This window comes from Muntiacus reevesi, chromosome 18, assembly GCF_963930625.1.
Source record: "Muntiacus reevesi chromosome 18, mMunRee1.1, whole genome shotgun sequence".
Classification (NCBI taxonomy): Eukaryota; Metazoa; Chordata; class Mammalia; order Artiodactyla; family Cervidae; genus Muntiacus; species Muntiacus reevesi.
The window spans coordinates 19,444,468-19,460,055 of NC_089266.1; the positions used below are offsets into that span (position 1 = coordinate 19,444,468).

A 15,588-nucleotide genomic window follows, 5' to 3' on the forward strand; every position below is an offset into this window, starting at 1 on the left:
AGTATGTGATGTCTTCCCAGATAGGGACCGAACCCGTGTCTCCTGTGTTGGCAGGTGGATTGTTTACCACTGAGCCACCAGAGAAGCCCCAGACAAATGAATTTAGAAGTGCCAAATCTGGGACTTCCTGGTGGTCCAGTGAAGACTCTGAGCTCCCAATGCAGGGGACCTGGGTTCAATCCCAGGAACTAGATCCCACATGCTCTAAGACCCAGCAAAGCCAAAAAAAAAAAAGAAAAAGTGCCAAGTCCAAAAGTGGTATGTGTCGTGAGATTTGCTGTGGGGACAGGACTGCAGGCCTGGACAGAATGAGACGAAAATGCCAAGGGCACTTTTTCGTGAACTTTTCAAGGGGCGGAGGGCAGAGCAGAGGCGGAAAGGCCAGGAGTCAGGCATTACTCAAGGCAATACTGATCTGGATCAGATGGGCTGACAGCGCTCAGACAGACTTACAAACCAAAGCCAATGGTCTCAAAGGTCTTTGCAGAGAAGCTACACAAAATACTATGATTTTATTAGCAATCACAGGTATCATTTTCCACAATATTTTATACTTATCCTGTTTCACAAGAAGGAAGACTCATTCTAATGAAATGCCAAGAATATATCTTAAATAATATTTTATCCCCCAAAATTAAGTTAAAATGCACTACATAACAGTGCAGACACAAAGTGCAGCTGGCAATTTAATACATGAAATGATGCTGAACCAGTAGTGTTGGGGAACCCATTTCGCTTTCCAGAAGGTGATACACTTTGCTCATCTTTGGTCAGTCCCAGAGCAGTATGCAAGCTCAATAGCAGATGTGAACTAAAAAGGCTAAAACAGACCAAATATGACCAATCTAGAGTCAGTTTTACAAGGAAATGCTCAGCCCCTTCTCTATCACCAATGATCAGCCACAGTTCCTATCCCTGCTGTAGTACTGATCATGAGGTCAGACCTCCTCCACCAAGCAGCCTCCAGGACTCATGGAGCACAACCACCTTGAACACATTTCCTTCGTGGGAGTTGGCAGGTGCACAGAGAAAAGGTTACTTGCCAGGGGATATGGTACCAGATGGTTGCTGTCCTTGGAAACCAGTTCCGAAACTAATTGAGCCATTGCCTGGGCCATGACTACCCCATCAGGGACAGAATTCAGTTCTCACCTCTGTGTGAAAAAGGGCTCATATTAGAATCAACTGTGGGGAATTGCCTGGCAGTCCAGTGGTTAAGATGTGGCACTTTCACCACTATAGGCCTGGATTCAATCCCTGGTCAGGGAACTAATATCTCACAAGCTTTATGGCACCACCAAAAAAAAAAAACCACCCCAAAACAACAACAACAAAAAAAACAATTGTGGTTAATGCCCTTAGAAATACTGTTCTCAGATACTTCTACTCCCATTTTAGAGGAAGCTATGGAAAAGAAATGGTCTCCCCCGACCCTGGGCTCAGGAAGACAGAGGCATTGGTATTCACAAAAGGAATTTAAATTCTGACCCAGGACTCTCACAAACCTGCTTCAAGTGAAGGAAGATGACTCCCAACTTGACTGACAGGAGCCTCAAGTTAAATCTCTTCCAAGACCAACAACTCACTCACTACCGTGAAGAGAATGCTTACAGCAACCTGGATTTTCTAAAAATCAGGTGTGGCATGATGAAGGTGTACCCATGACTGACTTCTTTTTCACAGGCTCAAGTATATGTGCTCATGTGTACACACACACCAGGGCTGAACCTTTTAACAAGAGGGTCTCCAGCATATCATTCTGAGATGCTAATTTGATGGGGAAAACAGACTTTGTATTATCTGGCTGGTGAAAATGTCTTTAGCCTCTCCTAATTCCTGCTTTTACCCTAGAAGACTATCCATCCATCCCCACTGAGCAAGGTGCTGGTCTGGGGCCAGGGCACTCTCTCAAAAGGCGTCTTTGATGTTCTTGAGCTGGCGCACAGCAAGGTCGACAGGGAGGCTGAACTTGAGGCTGCTGAGGCGGCTGAGCAGGTTGAGGGCACTCTCAAAGCCTGTGTGTGCCATGTAGCTCCAGGGCTGGTAGTGGGGCTCGATGAGCGACCCCGACTTGCAGATGAGGTTCATCCAGGACACGAGACGCTGCTCATTCAGCGCCATGCACACCAAGGCCTTCAGCTCCGAGTCTGCGCTGCGCTTGAAAGGGTCGTGCTCCGTCAGCACCATGTGGATGGCTGTCAGCAGGCTCTGCTTGGGCGTCACCACAGTGCCTCCTGTGACGGGCAAGGCGAAAGACTGCGAGAGCTTTCGTGCTGGGGATTCCACGTACGCTCGGCCGTTCTTGGCGTGGTAGTACTTTACAAAGAGCTCCCAGGGGTGCATGGCCTCGGGGGCCGAGGAGAAGGCGGGCAGAAGACAGGCGATGGGGGCCATGACGAGGCTCATCCCTGGCGAGGGGGCGTACAGTCCGTGGGCCAGCAGGTCCCTCACAGCTGCTGTCAGCTCCTTCCGCACAGCCACCGTCAGCTCATCCTTGCCTCCCAGGGAGAGGTCCTGGAGGCTGGCGGAGCCGGTGACATGCCCGTGCGCCTGGTGTCTCAGGGCGAGCAGCTTCACCCGGTCTACTGAGGCCTCCAGCCTCTTCAGCAAGGGAGAGTAGTCCCTGTCGGCCTGGCCCCTCGGCCACAGGGGCTGCGGGATCTGGCCCGTGGCACACCCGAACTGGCTGACGGCAAAGATCTGCAGCACTGCCAGTGCTCGCCGCATCAGATGCAGCCCTGTCTCCCGAACTCTCTTCACATCTTCTGCCTTCGCTGCGTAGGAAACACAGTAACTCATCAGTGAGAGGCTGTAGTGGTCAGAGGTGCCGCCTACAGCTTAGAAGCCGAGATTCAGGCTGGCTTCTGACCTACAGTACGGGTCCTGCATGAAGCCAAGAGCCACTCAGGATGATACCAGACTTACCTATTTTGGTTAATAACAACTATTTTGAGATATAACTCACATAACATTCAACTGATCCATTAAAAGTGTATGATTCAGTTTTTTTTTTTAAATATTCAGAGTTGTGCAAACATCCTCTCCCAAAGAAACCACGTAGCATTGGCATTTTCCATTCCCCATTTCTCCCTAATCCCCAGGCCTAGGCAACTGCTAGTCCACTTTCTGTCTCTCTAGATGTGTGCATTCTGGAAGCTCTACTTACTTTTGCTGTTTCCTGGAGGCAGTCTGCTGCTGCCAGTTCTGCTGGAGTCACTTCCTGTCTTCCCGCTGGCCTTGCACTCACAGTGTCCACTCCCTGTCTGTAATGGGCTTCCTACTTCATCTGCAATCAGAGGTCATGAAGAGAAGACCCTTGTTTAGCCTCATTTTGGCAGGTTTTTAAAGGAGAAATACTATTTACTAGTGCCTACCATGTGACAAGACTTTTACAAATAATATTTCATTGTGTGGAACAGTGACTAGCAATATACTAGCTGGCTCAATAACTATTTGCTGAGTGCAGGAAGCATGAATCATCATTTGATGGAGGAGGAGAGCCAGACTAAAGAGGTTAGAAGCTGCCTACCCTCTTTAGTCCATGCAGGACATGAAGTGGGTGAACAACAGGGCTCAGATTTTAACTCTATGGTTCTAAAATCCATGTCCTTTCCACGCCATTGTGTTGGCTCCCTTACCAAGTGATCAAATCTCTTTAACAGTTCATCAAGGACCGACACTATTAGCTGTTAGTATTCAAAAATACATATAATTATGATGACGTCCAGCCATCTGCTCTGACCTTGGATGAAGTTGATGAACATCTCGAGGTCTCGGATCTGAGTTTTCAGCTGCTCAACCAGCTGTTCTTTCACTCGGGCTGGGTTGACAATTTGAGCCACAGCAGCATCCACACGCTGCCGAAGCTCCTCAGTGGACAGTGAGCTGAGGTCCTCATTCAGATTCATGTCCAGTTTCTTTATTAACTCATCAATGATCACCTGCCAAGACCAAAGCCATGAGCACACCCTTTGGAATTTTTAGGGAGAGGGTTAGGGAGAAGGAGAATCTTGACTAGTTGCCTCCCTCCTACCCTTAAATGGAAATCAAATTTGTGAAAAAAAATGGTGCAACTGCTGATCAAGGTGAGGGGCACAGGCCCTTTACTTCTCTTATAGAGATAAGGACACTTGGTTCCAACAGAATGGCCTTTCTCGCTGCAAATTTTCTACCCGGCCAGGTAACTTTCACTCAGGAGAACAACAGTGTGAATGATCCAGATGTGGCTGATGATCCCAAAAGCCCCATAAGTAGATTCCCTCATGGCCTCCAAGAGAATAAATACTGATTTACCCTAGTCTCTAGTCCTTCTTATCCCTCTTCGCTCTGTTCTAGGCAACTAAAGGAAAAGCTCTGCAAAACACCCAGGCACGTTACAGCCAAAATACCCCAGTGACAATATGAGGAACAATGTGAAAACCATATAATGTGTAACTCCAGCTCTGCCAGAAAAAAAGCCACATCACAGTTCCAGGAAGACAAACACATGGGGAGGCTGTATTCTGACCAGCAGATTTACCTGTCTGCCCAGGTGTTGCTTTAATATATATAGCATTAAAGTCAGGAGTCCTGGAATATTTCTCAATGGGCGCTGAGGGAAAAAACTAGTTTATGAAGCTACTATAAAGTGCCCAAGCAGAATGGTTTTAATGATCACATGAAAGAAATTATTGTTTTTATTATTATATGACTATAAATAATAACCACCACCACTTAAAAAAAAAAAAAAAGGTTCCATCATCATATTAGAAAGCTTTGGCACTTGTGTTTCCACGTGTGAATAAAGACTGGTCCCAGGTAGTAGCAACATTTCCCTTTGATTTGGGCCAGTGGTGAGGCCGAGGGTGAGCAAGCTGGGAAGGGACAAAGGAGCCCGAGGCAGCAAAGGAGGAGCCTCAGGGTCTGCTCACCCGCTGTCTTTCCAAGACCACAGACTGCGGAAGGGAGTCATAACTGCCCTCTTGATAGGCAAATGTTTCCAGGTCATCGAGCTGGGTTTTGAGCTGCAGGATCAGTTCTTTTTGCTTCTCCCTTTGGGTTTCCAGACGTTCCCGCTTCTCCTGCTCACTCTAAGAAAGAAAAAGATTTAGGTCGATTTCACAGGAAAAGAAAAAGTCAGGACATATTAAGAATCCTCTTAAGCCAATGATGACTAGAAAAATGTAAAATGCTCCCAAGTAACCCAAATGAAATACAGAATTCATGAGACAGACTCAAAAAGAATTATTTCATCTGGGAGTATATATTAAATGTGTGTTTTAAGAATTTCTCCTTCACTGGAAATAGGATATGAATACAATGGGGCCTTTTGTTAACACTGCTTCCCCCTCCCACTCCACAAAGTTCTAGTTAAGACTGACACAATTTATTTCATCTAGGAAGCCTTCCAGGAATTAAACATGCCATCCTCCATGGCCAATTCTCCTGATCAGTTGCAACAGTCAAATTGTGCAACAGAATCTAGAGGTAAGGGTGTAGAGAAAGGCTTGGTAACTCATAACTAGTTTTTTAAGGTCAAAGCTCCTCCAATATATTGCAAAATCAAATGAATAAATGCTAGTGCCTAAGGCAGTGAAAAAAAAATCTAAAGCCAAGTAATAGGGATGGGAAGGTAATAAGTTTTCTTAAAAAGAAAAAAAAAAAAGTCTGGTAAGGTTCCCTAAACAGTGACTCCTTTTCTCACTGTCACCAGGTCGTTTCTGCATTTAAATGCTTAAAAATCCTTTGGAGAGGTTCTTCCCTGGTGGTCCAGTGGTTAGGAATCTGTGCTTCCACTGCAGGGGGTATTGGGTTAAGTCTCTGATGGGGGAACTATGATCCCAGATGCAGTACTATATGGCAAGAAAACAAAACAAAAACTCTTCGGAGAGGTAAAGTCTTGCCAATATGTTCTCAAAAACGGGTTCTTCCTTGCCTTACTTTTTTTTTGGCTGCCCTGTGCAGCATGAGGGATCCCTAGTTCCTGGACCGGGAATTGAATCTACACCCCCTGCAATGGAATTGCAGTGTCCCAGTCACTGGACTGCCCAGGAAGCCCCTCCCTTGTCTTATCTTGAGTATAAAAAGCAAAAGCAGCAAATTATTTGCAGGTGTAACCCTGCATTTTAAACTAGATATCTATAGAATATTAAATTTAATCTTAAAATGGTACTTACCAAGGCCTCCAGAAGTAAGGTATGAGAGAGAACAAGTGAAAAATAACAAATTAACTTTTGTTTAGCTACTTAAAAAAGCAAGCCTCTTGCTTTAGTTTTGTCCAATAGAAAAGCAAGCCTTTTCTTGGGGGATATTGCTCTCCAATCCTTTCCCAAAGTCGTAGTTTTTTTTCTTAGAATCCTGCTGTTCTCCCCCACTGAGTGAAGGGCTAGATATCCTTTAAGAGGTTTCCTTGATTACCCCAGGCAGAACCAACCACATCCTCTGTATTTTATATACACTTTTACGCTAGCTCATGTTACATTATAAAGATCCGTATATGAGTCTGTCTCCTCAGTTCTATTAACTCCTTAAGGGCGAAGGCCTTGATTGTGCCCCCAGGGTCAAGCTCAGTGTAGGCTCTCAGTATACATTTGCTGTATGTTACTGAACTCAATCATGTTCAGAAGGACACATAACTAAATACTGAACTCTTATGGTGAAAGTTGTTTGACTGGCCCAAATGGAAAGAAGTAGCGAAATTTTGTTTTCATTGTATCCCTTCCCAAGCTATGAAATCCAGGAAGAAAGAAACCAGTCATAGATCCTGATTTCATTTTCATGAGTGTACCAGCTGAATGCTTCACCTGCGACGGTAATTACTGAGTACGCTATCTACAGGAGTATGGGCAAACAAGTTTACTAGGTGAGAACAATGAGCTTTGGTGCAAGACAGGAAATAACAAATAATTTCCAGTATGAGGTGAGATAAAATACTGGTTAAAAAACCTGAAAAACTGAAACTGATACATACTAAATCATTTAGTTCAAACACATCCTCACTTTGGTGCTACTTGTTCACGTGTCAATATACGCACATAGGACTGCAGCTGCACATCAGGTGTTTTGATCTCTCAGGTGTTTTTCAGTTGTACTGTGTGTCCAAAAGTAAAAATGAACAGCCAAACATCCACACTGAACCTTTGGTGCTCCTCACTCCCGAACAGAGTCCAACCACAGTAATTCTATCCTATTTGTTCCTTAAAAGCCTGGCAATTTGGGGACTTGTGCAAAGAGTTGTGGGTATGTGGAGAGAAGGGTGGTACAGTAAACACAGGATTGTACTGGAAACATTTAGATTAAAATAAGCAAGTCAATATCTGCTACTGATAAGTCGTCTTGGCTAAAACCAATTTCAGTGGGAAGAAAGCCACGTGTGGATTGCAACCTAAATAACAAAAAGGTGGGGAAAAGAGAGCCCAACAAGCTACAAGCTATCTACAATTCTGCACTTACAGCGGTTCAAAAACTGAAGGGAAATGTTGCCTGTGGATGTCATACAAATTTTCAGTACTTAGTGTCGGCTAACTGAGTCAATCTTGTCATAACTGTCAAAGGTGCTTCCTTTAGAATATCTAGTTATTAAGTAGGATGGGAAGAAGTTTTTAAAATACCAGCATCAGTAAATCTATATAATCAAGAGTTGTGTTTCTTTCAATTACTGAGACTTTACTGTTTACCAAAGCTCTCACACAGACAGGAGAATCTGAAGATAAAAGACATTCTCTAGATTCTGGGAAAGCACAGATAAGGAGTATATCTAAATTTCCATGGATTTCAATTCGCATGCTCTTCGCTAAACAATTTTCTCAATCCCCAGGGTCGGGGTACTCTATCAGCAAACATGCTCAAGACTTAGGTACTGGAAGCGATAACAAGGTGAGTGGGAGCAGTATTGTTTCAGCTGGTTGCTTTACTGTCTGAATACTCTCCTCGCTCATCTCTCTTTTGCCTTTTATGTCATCACACCTGCATGTTTTTCCACACCTTTGGTGGACACCTCTCATCACCAGCTTCCCAGGCCTCTCTGTGTGGTCTCTGTCGGGTCTCTTCTGGGACATGCATACCCACCTAGACGAGCCGGCTCCTCACCAAAGCTACCTGCGTTTGAGTTAACATCGCCACCCACCCAGCCTTCTATTCCCATATCCCTCGGGGCCTGGCCCCAGTTCACCTGGTCCTCGCCCCGTAACCGTGGTCGGTCCCCCGGCAGCCCGTCGCCATCATCGCTGGCCGGGTCCTCCGAGCCCCCGTAACCCAGGACGTGAGGGCAGCCACGGAAGGCGAAGTCCTCGAGCTCGCGCAGGAGGCGCTGCTGCTCCGCCGGCGCCCCGCGTACCACCTGCCGCAAGCGAAACTGCACCTGCGCGAAATGCGAGGACAGCGCGAGCAGCGCCGAGTCCAGCCGCCGCCTCTCGGCCCGCAGCCGCCGTAGCGTCCGGCCGGGGGAGTCCGGCGGGGAGCCGGGGACCACTCCGGGCTCCTCGGCTGCCGCCTCTTCGGAGAAGGCCGCCGCTCCGGGCCCGGCCTCCGCCACCGCCCCCACCGGCGCCCACCGCACTGCCTCGCATGGCGGCAGCGACTCCTCTTCCTCCTCCTCTTCGTCTTTTGCCTTTGGTCCAGCGCCCGCCAGCCCAGTTACCGGCTCCGCAGCCGCTTCGACAGCCGCCATGTTTCAGGAATCGCCGCCGCACGTCAGCCGCGCCCCCCTGCTGCCATGGCAACGGCGCGCCAGCTGGGAAACCCGGGGAGCGTGTGGGCGGGGCTCAGACGTCACCAAGTTGAGACGTCATTCGGTGCCAGACTTCCCTCGGTGTATAATTCTGGTCAATGGTTTTTTTAAATTGAGTGCCTGGTTTGTGTCGGGCACTGAGTATACTGAGCATTGGAGAAACAGGTGAATGAAGCCAGGACAAGCCCTTCCGTGTGTATCGACCTCTAGCCCTTCCTCTGGTTCCGGCTGGCGGGTCGTCTGTTCCTAACGTGTATATTTCTGGAGACCCCGAGATGTGAAGGGCTGCAGGGACTTCGAACTCCCAAAGACCCTTTAGAATGCGGATCCCTTGGCTTAGGCCACGTTTCCCGTTCCTCTAAACCCTTTCCCCGACCATATAAGGAGAGGCAGCTGCTGGGGGCGTCCCCAGGATCTAAAGATAGCAGCCCCTGCCTCGGCCTCCGAACGCCACGGGGCAGCGGGAGCAGCCATGGCACGGTAAGTGCTTCTGGCCGCCTCTTTCACTAGAGAGTCGCTTCTCTATGTTTTCTGGGCGCTCCAGGTTCTGTGAGGTCCCAAGGGAACCCTGGACTCCGGGTCTGTACCCTTGGGGTGGTGAAGAGAAATGTGACCTGAATATTCTGCTTGTCTCCCTTACCTCTCTACTCTGTCACTTTTCCGGTTCTTCTCAGGTTCCCCCTCACCGCATACCCCAGTCCTGTCAGCGCCCCTTCCACTCCCTTCAGTCTTATTTGGCCCCGCTTTGGCCGTGCTGTAGCATAAAACGTCACTGTGTTTTCCCTCCACCTTTCCCAAATTCCCTCAGTCTTCCCTCTCACACGGCTATGAAGCCCCACCTCAACTCCTCTTCAGGCAGCATGCCCGGACCCTGTGGTACGACAGGCCCAAGTATGTGTTCATGGAGTTTTGTGTTGAGGACAGCACGGATGTCCACGTGCTCATCGAAGACTACCGCATTGTGTTCAGGTAACCCCCGCCACCCTCCCACCTCCCACTTCCTGGGAATCTTTGCTTTCTCTGCTGCCCCCGACTCTCAGCCTTCCTCATCTCTTTAGCTGTATTGTCTCCTCAGCTGCAAGAATCCTGATGGAGTGGAGTTTTACAATGAGATTGAGTTCTATGCCAAGGTGAACTGCAAGGTAAGGGTGGGGTGGAACAGTAAGGACTGGATGGGAAAGCTGTTTGGGAAACTGGAGATTCATTCTAAACCTCAGACCCTAAAAGTGAGGTTCTTTATCTGGCAGGACTCCCAGGATAAGCGCTCTGGCCGCTCTATTACTTGCTTTGTGAGGAAATGGAAGGAGAAGGTGGCCTGGCCCAGGCTCACCAAGGAGGATATCAAGGTGGGTGTGTGGGAAGTGGCTGCTTTTTCTCCTATGTGCTCTGTTTGTGTACCCAGGTACCCAAGTTAGGTCTGGGAATCAGCCTTGGCTCCTTTCCCACAAACATTGCTACTCACCAGGTCCTGCCTATTTAGGTCCTCCTAAATAATACATTTAAAAAAATTATTTGTCTGCATCAGGTCTTACTTGCTGCAGGCAGGATCTTTCATTGGGGTGCATGAACTCGAGCTGTGCAAGGGCTTAGTTGCTCTGCAGCATGTGCAATCTTAGTTCCACAACCAAGGATGGAACCCAGGTCCCCTGCATTGCACGTCAGATTCTTAACCACTAGATCCCCAGGGAAGTCCTCTCCTAAATAGTCTTGAATCCATGATTTCATGTCTTCCTAATTCAGGCCCTATCCATTACTGGGTGAGGTTTGTTGCATATTTTCAGCCCCTCTGCATTACTCCCAACATGGTCTGTCCAAAATACACATTTGACCCTGTCACTCTTCCTCTTAAAACCCTCCAGTGACTTCTTTTCCCCTAAAAGTTGAAAATTGGCTCCCTACTGGCTGGATCCGGCTCTCAGATTTGTTTTAGCAGTCTTCTCAGTGTTGAAAATTATTTTGAAGGGTTACTTACATTTAAAAATGTGGAGATTTCACCTCTTGGCCAGAACCACCATCTTCCAGTAATTCCCCTAAAAGAATTAGGGGAAAGCGGAGGGGCACCCACTATATGTTCTCTAGGCCTTTTAGAAAACATGGAGTTGTTCCTTTGGCCACATACATGTGAATCTACAAGAAAGGTGATGTAGATCTCAAGGGAAGGGGCATTGTTCAAAAATGAATGCCCCACAAATGTTATAATTGGAACATAGCAACCCTGGAAGAGTACAGTGTTACCCAGCATGCTGTTGGCATCTTTGTAAACAAACAAGTTAAGGGCAGGATTCTTGCCAAAAGCATATTAAGCATTCTAAGAGCTGAGGTAGCTTCCTGAAATGTGTGCAGGAATATGGAAGGAAGCCAGAAAAAGAAAGCAAGCCAAAGAGAAATGTCCTTGAGTTCAGCTGAAGCACCCACCTGCCCTGCTTAGAGAAGGACATTTCATGAGAACCAATGGAAGTGAGCCTGAACTATTGCAACACATCATGGCAAGATAGGTGTAAAGAAAATAAAAGACCTGGATTTTTTTTTTTTTTAAGTAGAGATTAAAAAAAAAAGAGAGATTTCACCTAAAAATCCAGATTCTCAACTTCTCTTGGAAACTAAAGACTCTGACCACATTGATCTAAATTCTCAAATGCCTAGAGTTTGAGCTTTAAATGGGGCATGTGCTCCACTTCACTTCACTCCTTTTCATTGTCTCTCTGACACGCTTAGGCATTTGAATGTGTAGCTTCTGCTGTTTGGGTTGAAATCTCAGCACCACAGTGCAGTGTGGTATATAAGCTCGTGATTTGACTATTCCTGCCTTCTTGCAGCCTCACACTACTTTAGTCTCTACCTTGGACTTCACATTTCAGCCAAAGCAAACTGCTTGAAGCTCTTTTTCATGCACCAGGCTATTGTTTACCTCCATACCTTTGCTCTTACTGTGCCTTCTTCCTCTAAACTCTCCATCATCACTACCTTTGCCCACCTAACCCCTGCTCATCCTTCAAGGCAAGGCCTTGAAACCCCAAGAAGCCTGGTTTCCCATACTACCCCCTACCTAAGCCACTGTCACACTTTCCACGCTGTGTTATAATTTATTTACATTTCTCTTCCCTACTTCTCTTTTTAAATTTATTTTTATTATTTATTTGGCTGTGTTGGATCTAGTGGCATGTGGGATCTTCATTGTTGCATCATGCAGGATCTTTCACTGTGGTGTGTGGACTCTCTAGTTGAGGCACGTGGGCTCCAGAGCACGCAGGCTTCAGTAGTTCAGCTGGTGGGCTCAGTTGCCCCGTGGCATGTGGGATCTCAGTTCCTCAATCAGAGGTCAAATCTGCGTCCCTTGCATTGCACGGTGGATTCTTAACCACTGGACCACCAGGGAAGTCCCCCTACTTGCTTCTTGATGGCTGGGACTCAGTATTAAATGTTTTAATAATCCTAGTGCCAACCTCAGAATCACATAGTATGTGTAAACAGCTGTTCAATGAATGAGTGACCAACTTCTTTCCCTGTCTAAGCATGGGAACTTCGAATATCGGCCTCCAGGAGTTGTCTCTGATTCCAGGGAATGCAGCTTTGTTGACTCCTAGGATGCCTTATGATACAGTTATCTTCCTAGATGTGTTATCTGTCTACTCAGTCTGCTCCTGGAGGGCAGAGTTTATGCTTTTCCATTCCCTACAATGCCTGGCATTGTGCTGGGCACTTAATAAGTTCTTGGTCAATCTTTGCTGCTGCTGCTGCTGACATGGCAGCCCAGAGAGGGGTTAATCAAAGGGGAAAGATGATACCCGCAATGACTCTCTTTCCCCTAGATACGCTCCCACACACATGTCCACACTCATCTCTGCACCTCGGCTGCTGCCTTCCTGACCTGGGACTCTATGTGCTTTTCTCCTTCAGCCAGTGTGGCTGTCTGTGGACTTTGATAACTGGAGAGACTGGGAAGGGGATGAAGAAGTGGAGCTGGCTCAGGTGGAGCATTATGCAGAGGTAATTCCATTTTCTGCCCATCTCAGTCATTTTGGGTGGCCCTCTGCACACACTCAAAGACTGTCATCAACTGCGCTGTGCTCTGCTTAGCCACTCAGTTGTGTCTGACTCTGCGACCCCATAGACTGTAACCCGCCAGGCGCCTCTCTCCACGGGGATTTTCCAAGAATACCGGAGTGGGTTGCCGTGCCCTCCTCCAGGGTCATCAGGCTAGGTGGAAGTATGTGAGCTCCCCGGCAGGCTGCTCATTGGTGTGGTCGTCTTTATATGTTTTGTGCATTGTTTAGTAGGGATGCAAGAAGTGAATATTCTGTTCGTGAAACTATAAACAGATTCATTCACTGTTTAGAGTAGAGCCTGTATGCTGATGAAGTTTGGAAAAAACTTTTCCTGCTTTTCTGCAATTCTTGTTCTCTCTTCTGTTTTCTTTACGTATGTGTGTGTGTGTTTTCATGACCCAGACAGCTTCAGGGGAAACTCAAACTATGCAGTCTAAAAATTCACATCATAAAATAAATCACTGTTTCCCAATAAATTGCACCTTGCATAAGATATTTGGTTTCAGAATTTCAGCTACTATTTATTCAAGTTGCAAAAAGACTAATAAACACTAACCCAGATTTGTTAGGATGTGTGTGTGTGTGTTTAAATTTCCTTTTAAAAAGGGGATCAATATACTTTTCTCCTGTTATTCCAGTGTTATGTTAGGGGCTTTAAAACTGGGGCAAGTGTTTGCCTGGGACCATTTTCCGGTGGTTCATCGACATGCAGGTTGCTCTTCCCTCACTCTTCTTTATCTTTTGTGACTCCTCTTCTCTTCCCACCAGCTTTTGAAAAAGGTCAGCACCAAGGGACCACCCCCTGCAATGGATGATCTGGATGTAAGTAAAGCCTATTCCTTAACCCTTCACTTTCCTTTCTGTCCTTAAAAATAAAGATACTAGAAAGGTCCCAGTCTGTAGCATATCATGATTCTCAGTGCACGTTAGCCAAATCTGAATTTGACACAAGAGGTCAAATGTCCTTCTTTAATGCTTTAGAAAACCCCAGTAAGCCCTTCCTCCTTTCTATCTCTTCCCTTCTGTTTCTCCATTTTAGAGCAGGCCTGGCCCTGTTTATTATATTTACAGCTGTAAGGACCAGTATAGCATTTGTTGCAATCCTCACATTAAATGATTCATGGCACAGTGCTGTTTATTGAGTACCAGTGGCTTATTTTATCATCCAAAATTTAAATCCTTCTGTGTTAGGCTCCCTAGAAGTTGTGTGATTTAGAAAATCACCAGAGAAAACTTTGGAGGGAGTTAGAGGGAGTGAGCAGCTTTTGTGAACACAAATGTCCACTGCAGACTCTACAGGTGTTTCTGTCTTCTTTTTTCTCTAGGATGATTCTGACAGTGCTGATGCAACAAGTAATTAACTTTCTGTGACAGCAAAGCTGAAGAGGAAGCTGTGACTATCTTCTAGTCACTCTAACAAGCCAAGACCTGCATCTTAGTCAGCTCCTTGGTGGTGCACCAGTGTCCTCTGAGATCTCTGAACTTTCCTAGAAGCTTTTTATTAAGGGTCTTCCTTCTTTTTTTTTTTTTTCAATTTCTTCCATTGCTTTCATTTTATTTATTATTATTATTTGCTGTGCTATGCAGCATGTAGGGTCCTAGTTCCCTGACCAGAAATTGAACCTACACCCCCTGCATTGGAAGTGCAGAGTCTTAACCACTGGACTGCTAGGGATGTCCCTCCTTCATCTTTTTTTTTTTTTTTTCTTAGGCACTTGATATGGCTGCTATATCAGATGGCAGGATAGGAGAGGAGCAGACAGATGGGGCCTTTGACTTCCTACGGGTTGGCCGTAATCTTTGTATTTGTACTCATCAGGGCTTTCTTGAGTATTTGAGCCTGTGTGTGTGTATGTCTTAAAGCAAAACCCACAGAAGCAACATATAGATTATAATAAATCTCTAGAAACTGTTCTCTGTCTCTTTCCTTCTGGTATTTCTTCCTCCTGGAGGCAAGCCTCTTTCCCCTCTATAGCTCCTTTCCAGTGGAGAGGTAGGTGTCAGGTATCCTGGCCCTTACTGTCGAGATTGGAAGAAGAAAGATGTTGGGAGCAGACTTGTAACCAAGCTGAGGAACTTTTCCACGCTCAGACCTACGCTCTGATCTTCAGAGCAGGATCCAGCCTTTCATTGTATGGCTAACACTGCCACCTCTAGCATCAGCCGGAAACCTACTTCAGCTTCCTGCATACTCCAGAAATATCTTTACACTTTTAAAGCTAATTGTTACATTAGTTAATGCCTATGTCTCTTTACTTCTCCATTCATCAGCTACCCCATTCATCCACAAACATTTTTTGATTGCCTAATGTGTACTTAAACTGTGACTTAAACAAAATTCAATACCCAGACCTTGCCCTTGAACTCAGGGTAAAGTACTGAGATTTGTTTAAAGAAACTCTAAAATTTATATCAGTAATTTATGGACATAGTTTTAAAAATTAAATAGTATAGAAAGGTATACAATGTAAAGTAGGATTTGTATTCTCTTAATACCTGTAACCACTTCAATAAACTGATATATTTAATAGTTAATAGTTTCTTCAATAAACTGATATATCTATATATAATATTATAAATTATATAATGCCTATAATTTATATAATTATATATAAAACAATATACAACATATCTGGAACATAAACATATCCAGTATCCTGTATTGTGTATATACAGTACAATATATATTAAAATTTAACACATGCGCAGGCAAATGCACTGTGTCTGTGTATAATGGGAATCACACTATTATATACATCTTGCACCCTGCTTTTTTTCACTTAATATATATTGGAGTTCTTTTCAAGTCAGTGTACATAGATCTGACTCTTCTTT

At 45.7% G+C, this 15,588-nt stretch overlaps 2 protein-coding genes across 3 annotated transcripts; one reads left to right on the forward strand and one right to left on the reverse strand.

Moving 5' to 3' along the window:
- Positions 1-1,190: 1,190 nt before the first annotated feature.
- RUNDC1 (RUN domain containing 1) lies at positions 1,191-8,897 on the reverse strand. Its single transcript, XM_065908548.1, has 5 exons — positions 8,150-8,897; positions 4,911-5,069; positions 3,743-3,941; positions 3,167-3,286; positions 1,191-2,774 (listed from the first exon to the last, which is right to left on the reverse strand). The coding sequence occupies exons 1-5, from the start codon at positions 8,645-8,647 to the stop codon at positions 1,909-1,911; spliced, it is 1,842 nt and encodes a 613-aa protein (XP_065764620.1). The 5' UTR covers positions 8,648-8,897; the 3' UTR covers positions 1,191-1,908.
- Positions 8,898-9,058: 161 nt separating this feature from the next.
- PTGES3L (prostaglandin E synthase 3 like) lies at positions 9,059-14,666 on the forward strand. 2 transcript variants are annotated; one of them, XM_065908552.1, is made up of 7 exons: positions 9,059-9,187; positions 9,516-9,676; positions 9,783-9,849; positions 9,955-10,053; positions 12,605-12,694; positions 13,522-13,575; positions 14,079-14,666. In XM_065908552.1, the coding sequence occupies exons 2-7, from the start codon at positions 9,609-9,611 to the stop codon at positions 14,112-14,114; spliced, it is 414 nt and encodes a 137-aa protein (XP_065764624.1). In that variant the 5' UTR covers positions 9,059-9,187; positions 9,516-9,608; the 3' UTR covers positions 14,115-14,666. The 2 variants fall into 2 exon arrangements, with proteins under 2 accessions (XP_065764624.1, XP_065764622.1); XM_065908550.1 differs by having other exon boundaries at positions 9,563-9,676.
- Positions 14,667-15,588: the final 922 nt, after the last annotated feature.

Excerpts from the sequence above, each read along its gene's own strand:
- RUNDC1 (XM_065908548.1), bottom strand. The coding sequence starts at position 8,647 with ATGGCGGCTGTCGAAGCGGCTGCGGAGCCGGTAACTGGGCTGGCGGGC. Across the intron at positions 3,287-3,742 it reads GTTCATCAACTTCATCCAAG|ATGAAGTAGGAAGCCCATTA; the intron begins GTCAGAGCAGAT and ends CTCTGATTGCAG. Across the intron at positions 2,775-3,166 it reads GCCTCCAGGAAACAGCAAAA|CGAAGGCAGAAGATGTGAAG; the intron begins GTAAGTAGAGCT and ends TTTCCTACGCAG.
- PTGES3L (XM_065908550.1), top strand. Across the intron at positions 10,054-12,604 it reads TCACCAAGGAGGATATCAAG|CCAGTGTGGCTGTCTGTGGA; the intron begins GTGGGTGTGTGG and ends TTTCTCCTTCAG. Across the intron at positions 13,576-14,078 it reads CTGCAATGGATGATCTGGAT|GATGATTCTGACAGTGCTGA; the intron begins GTAAGTAAAGCC and ends TTTTTTCTCTAG.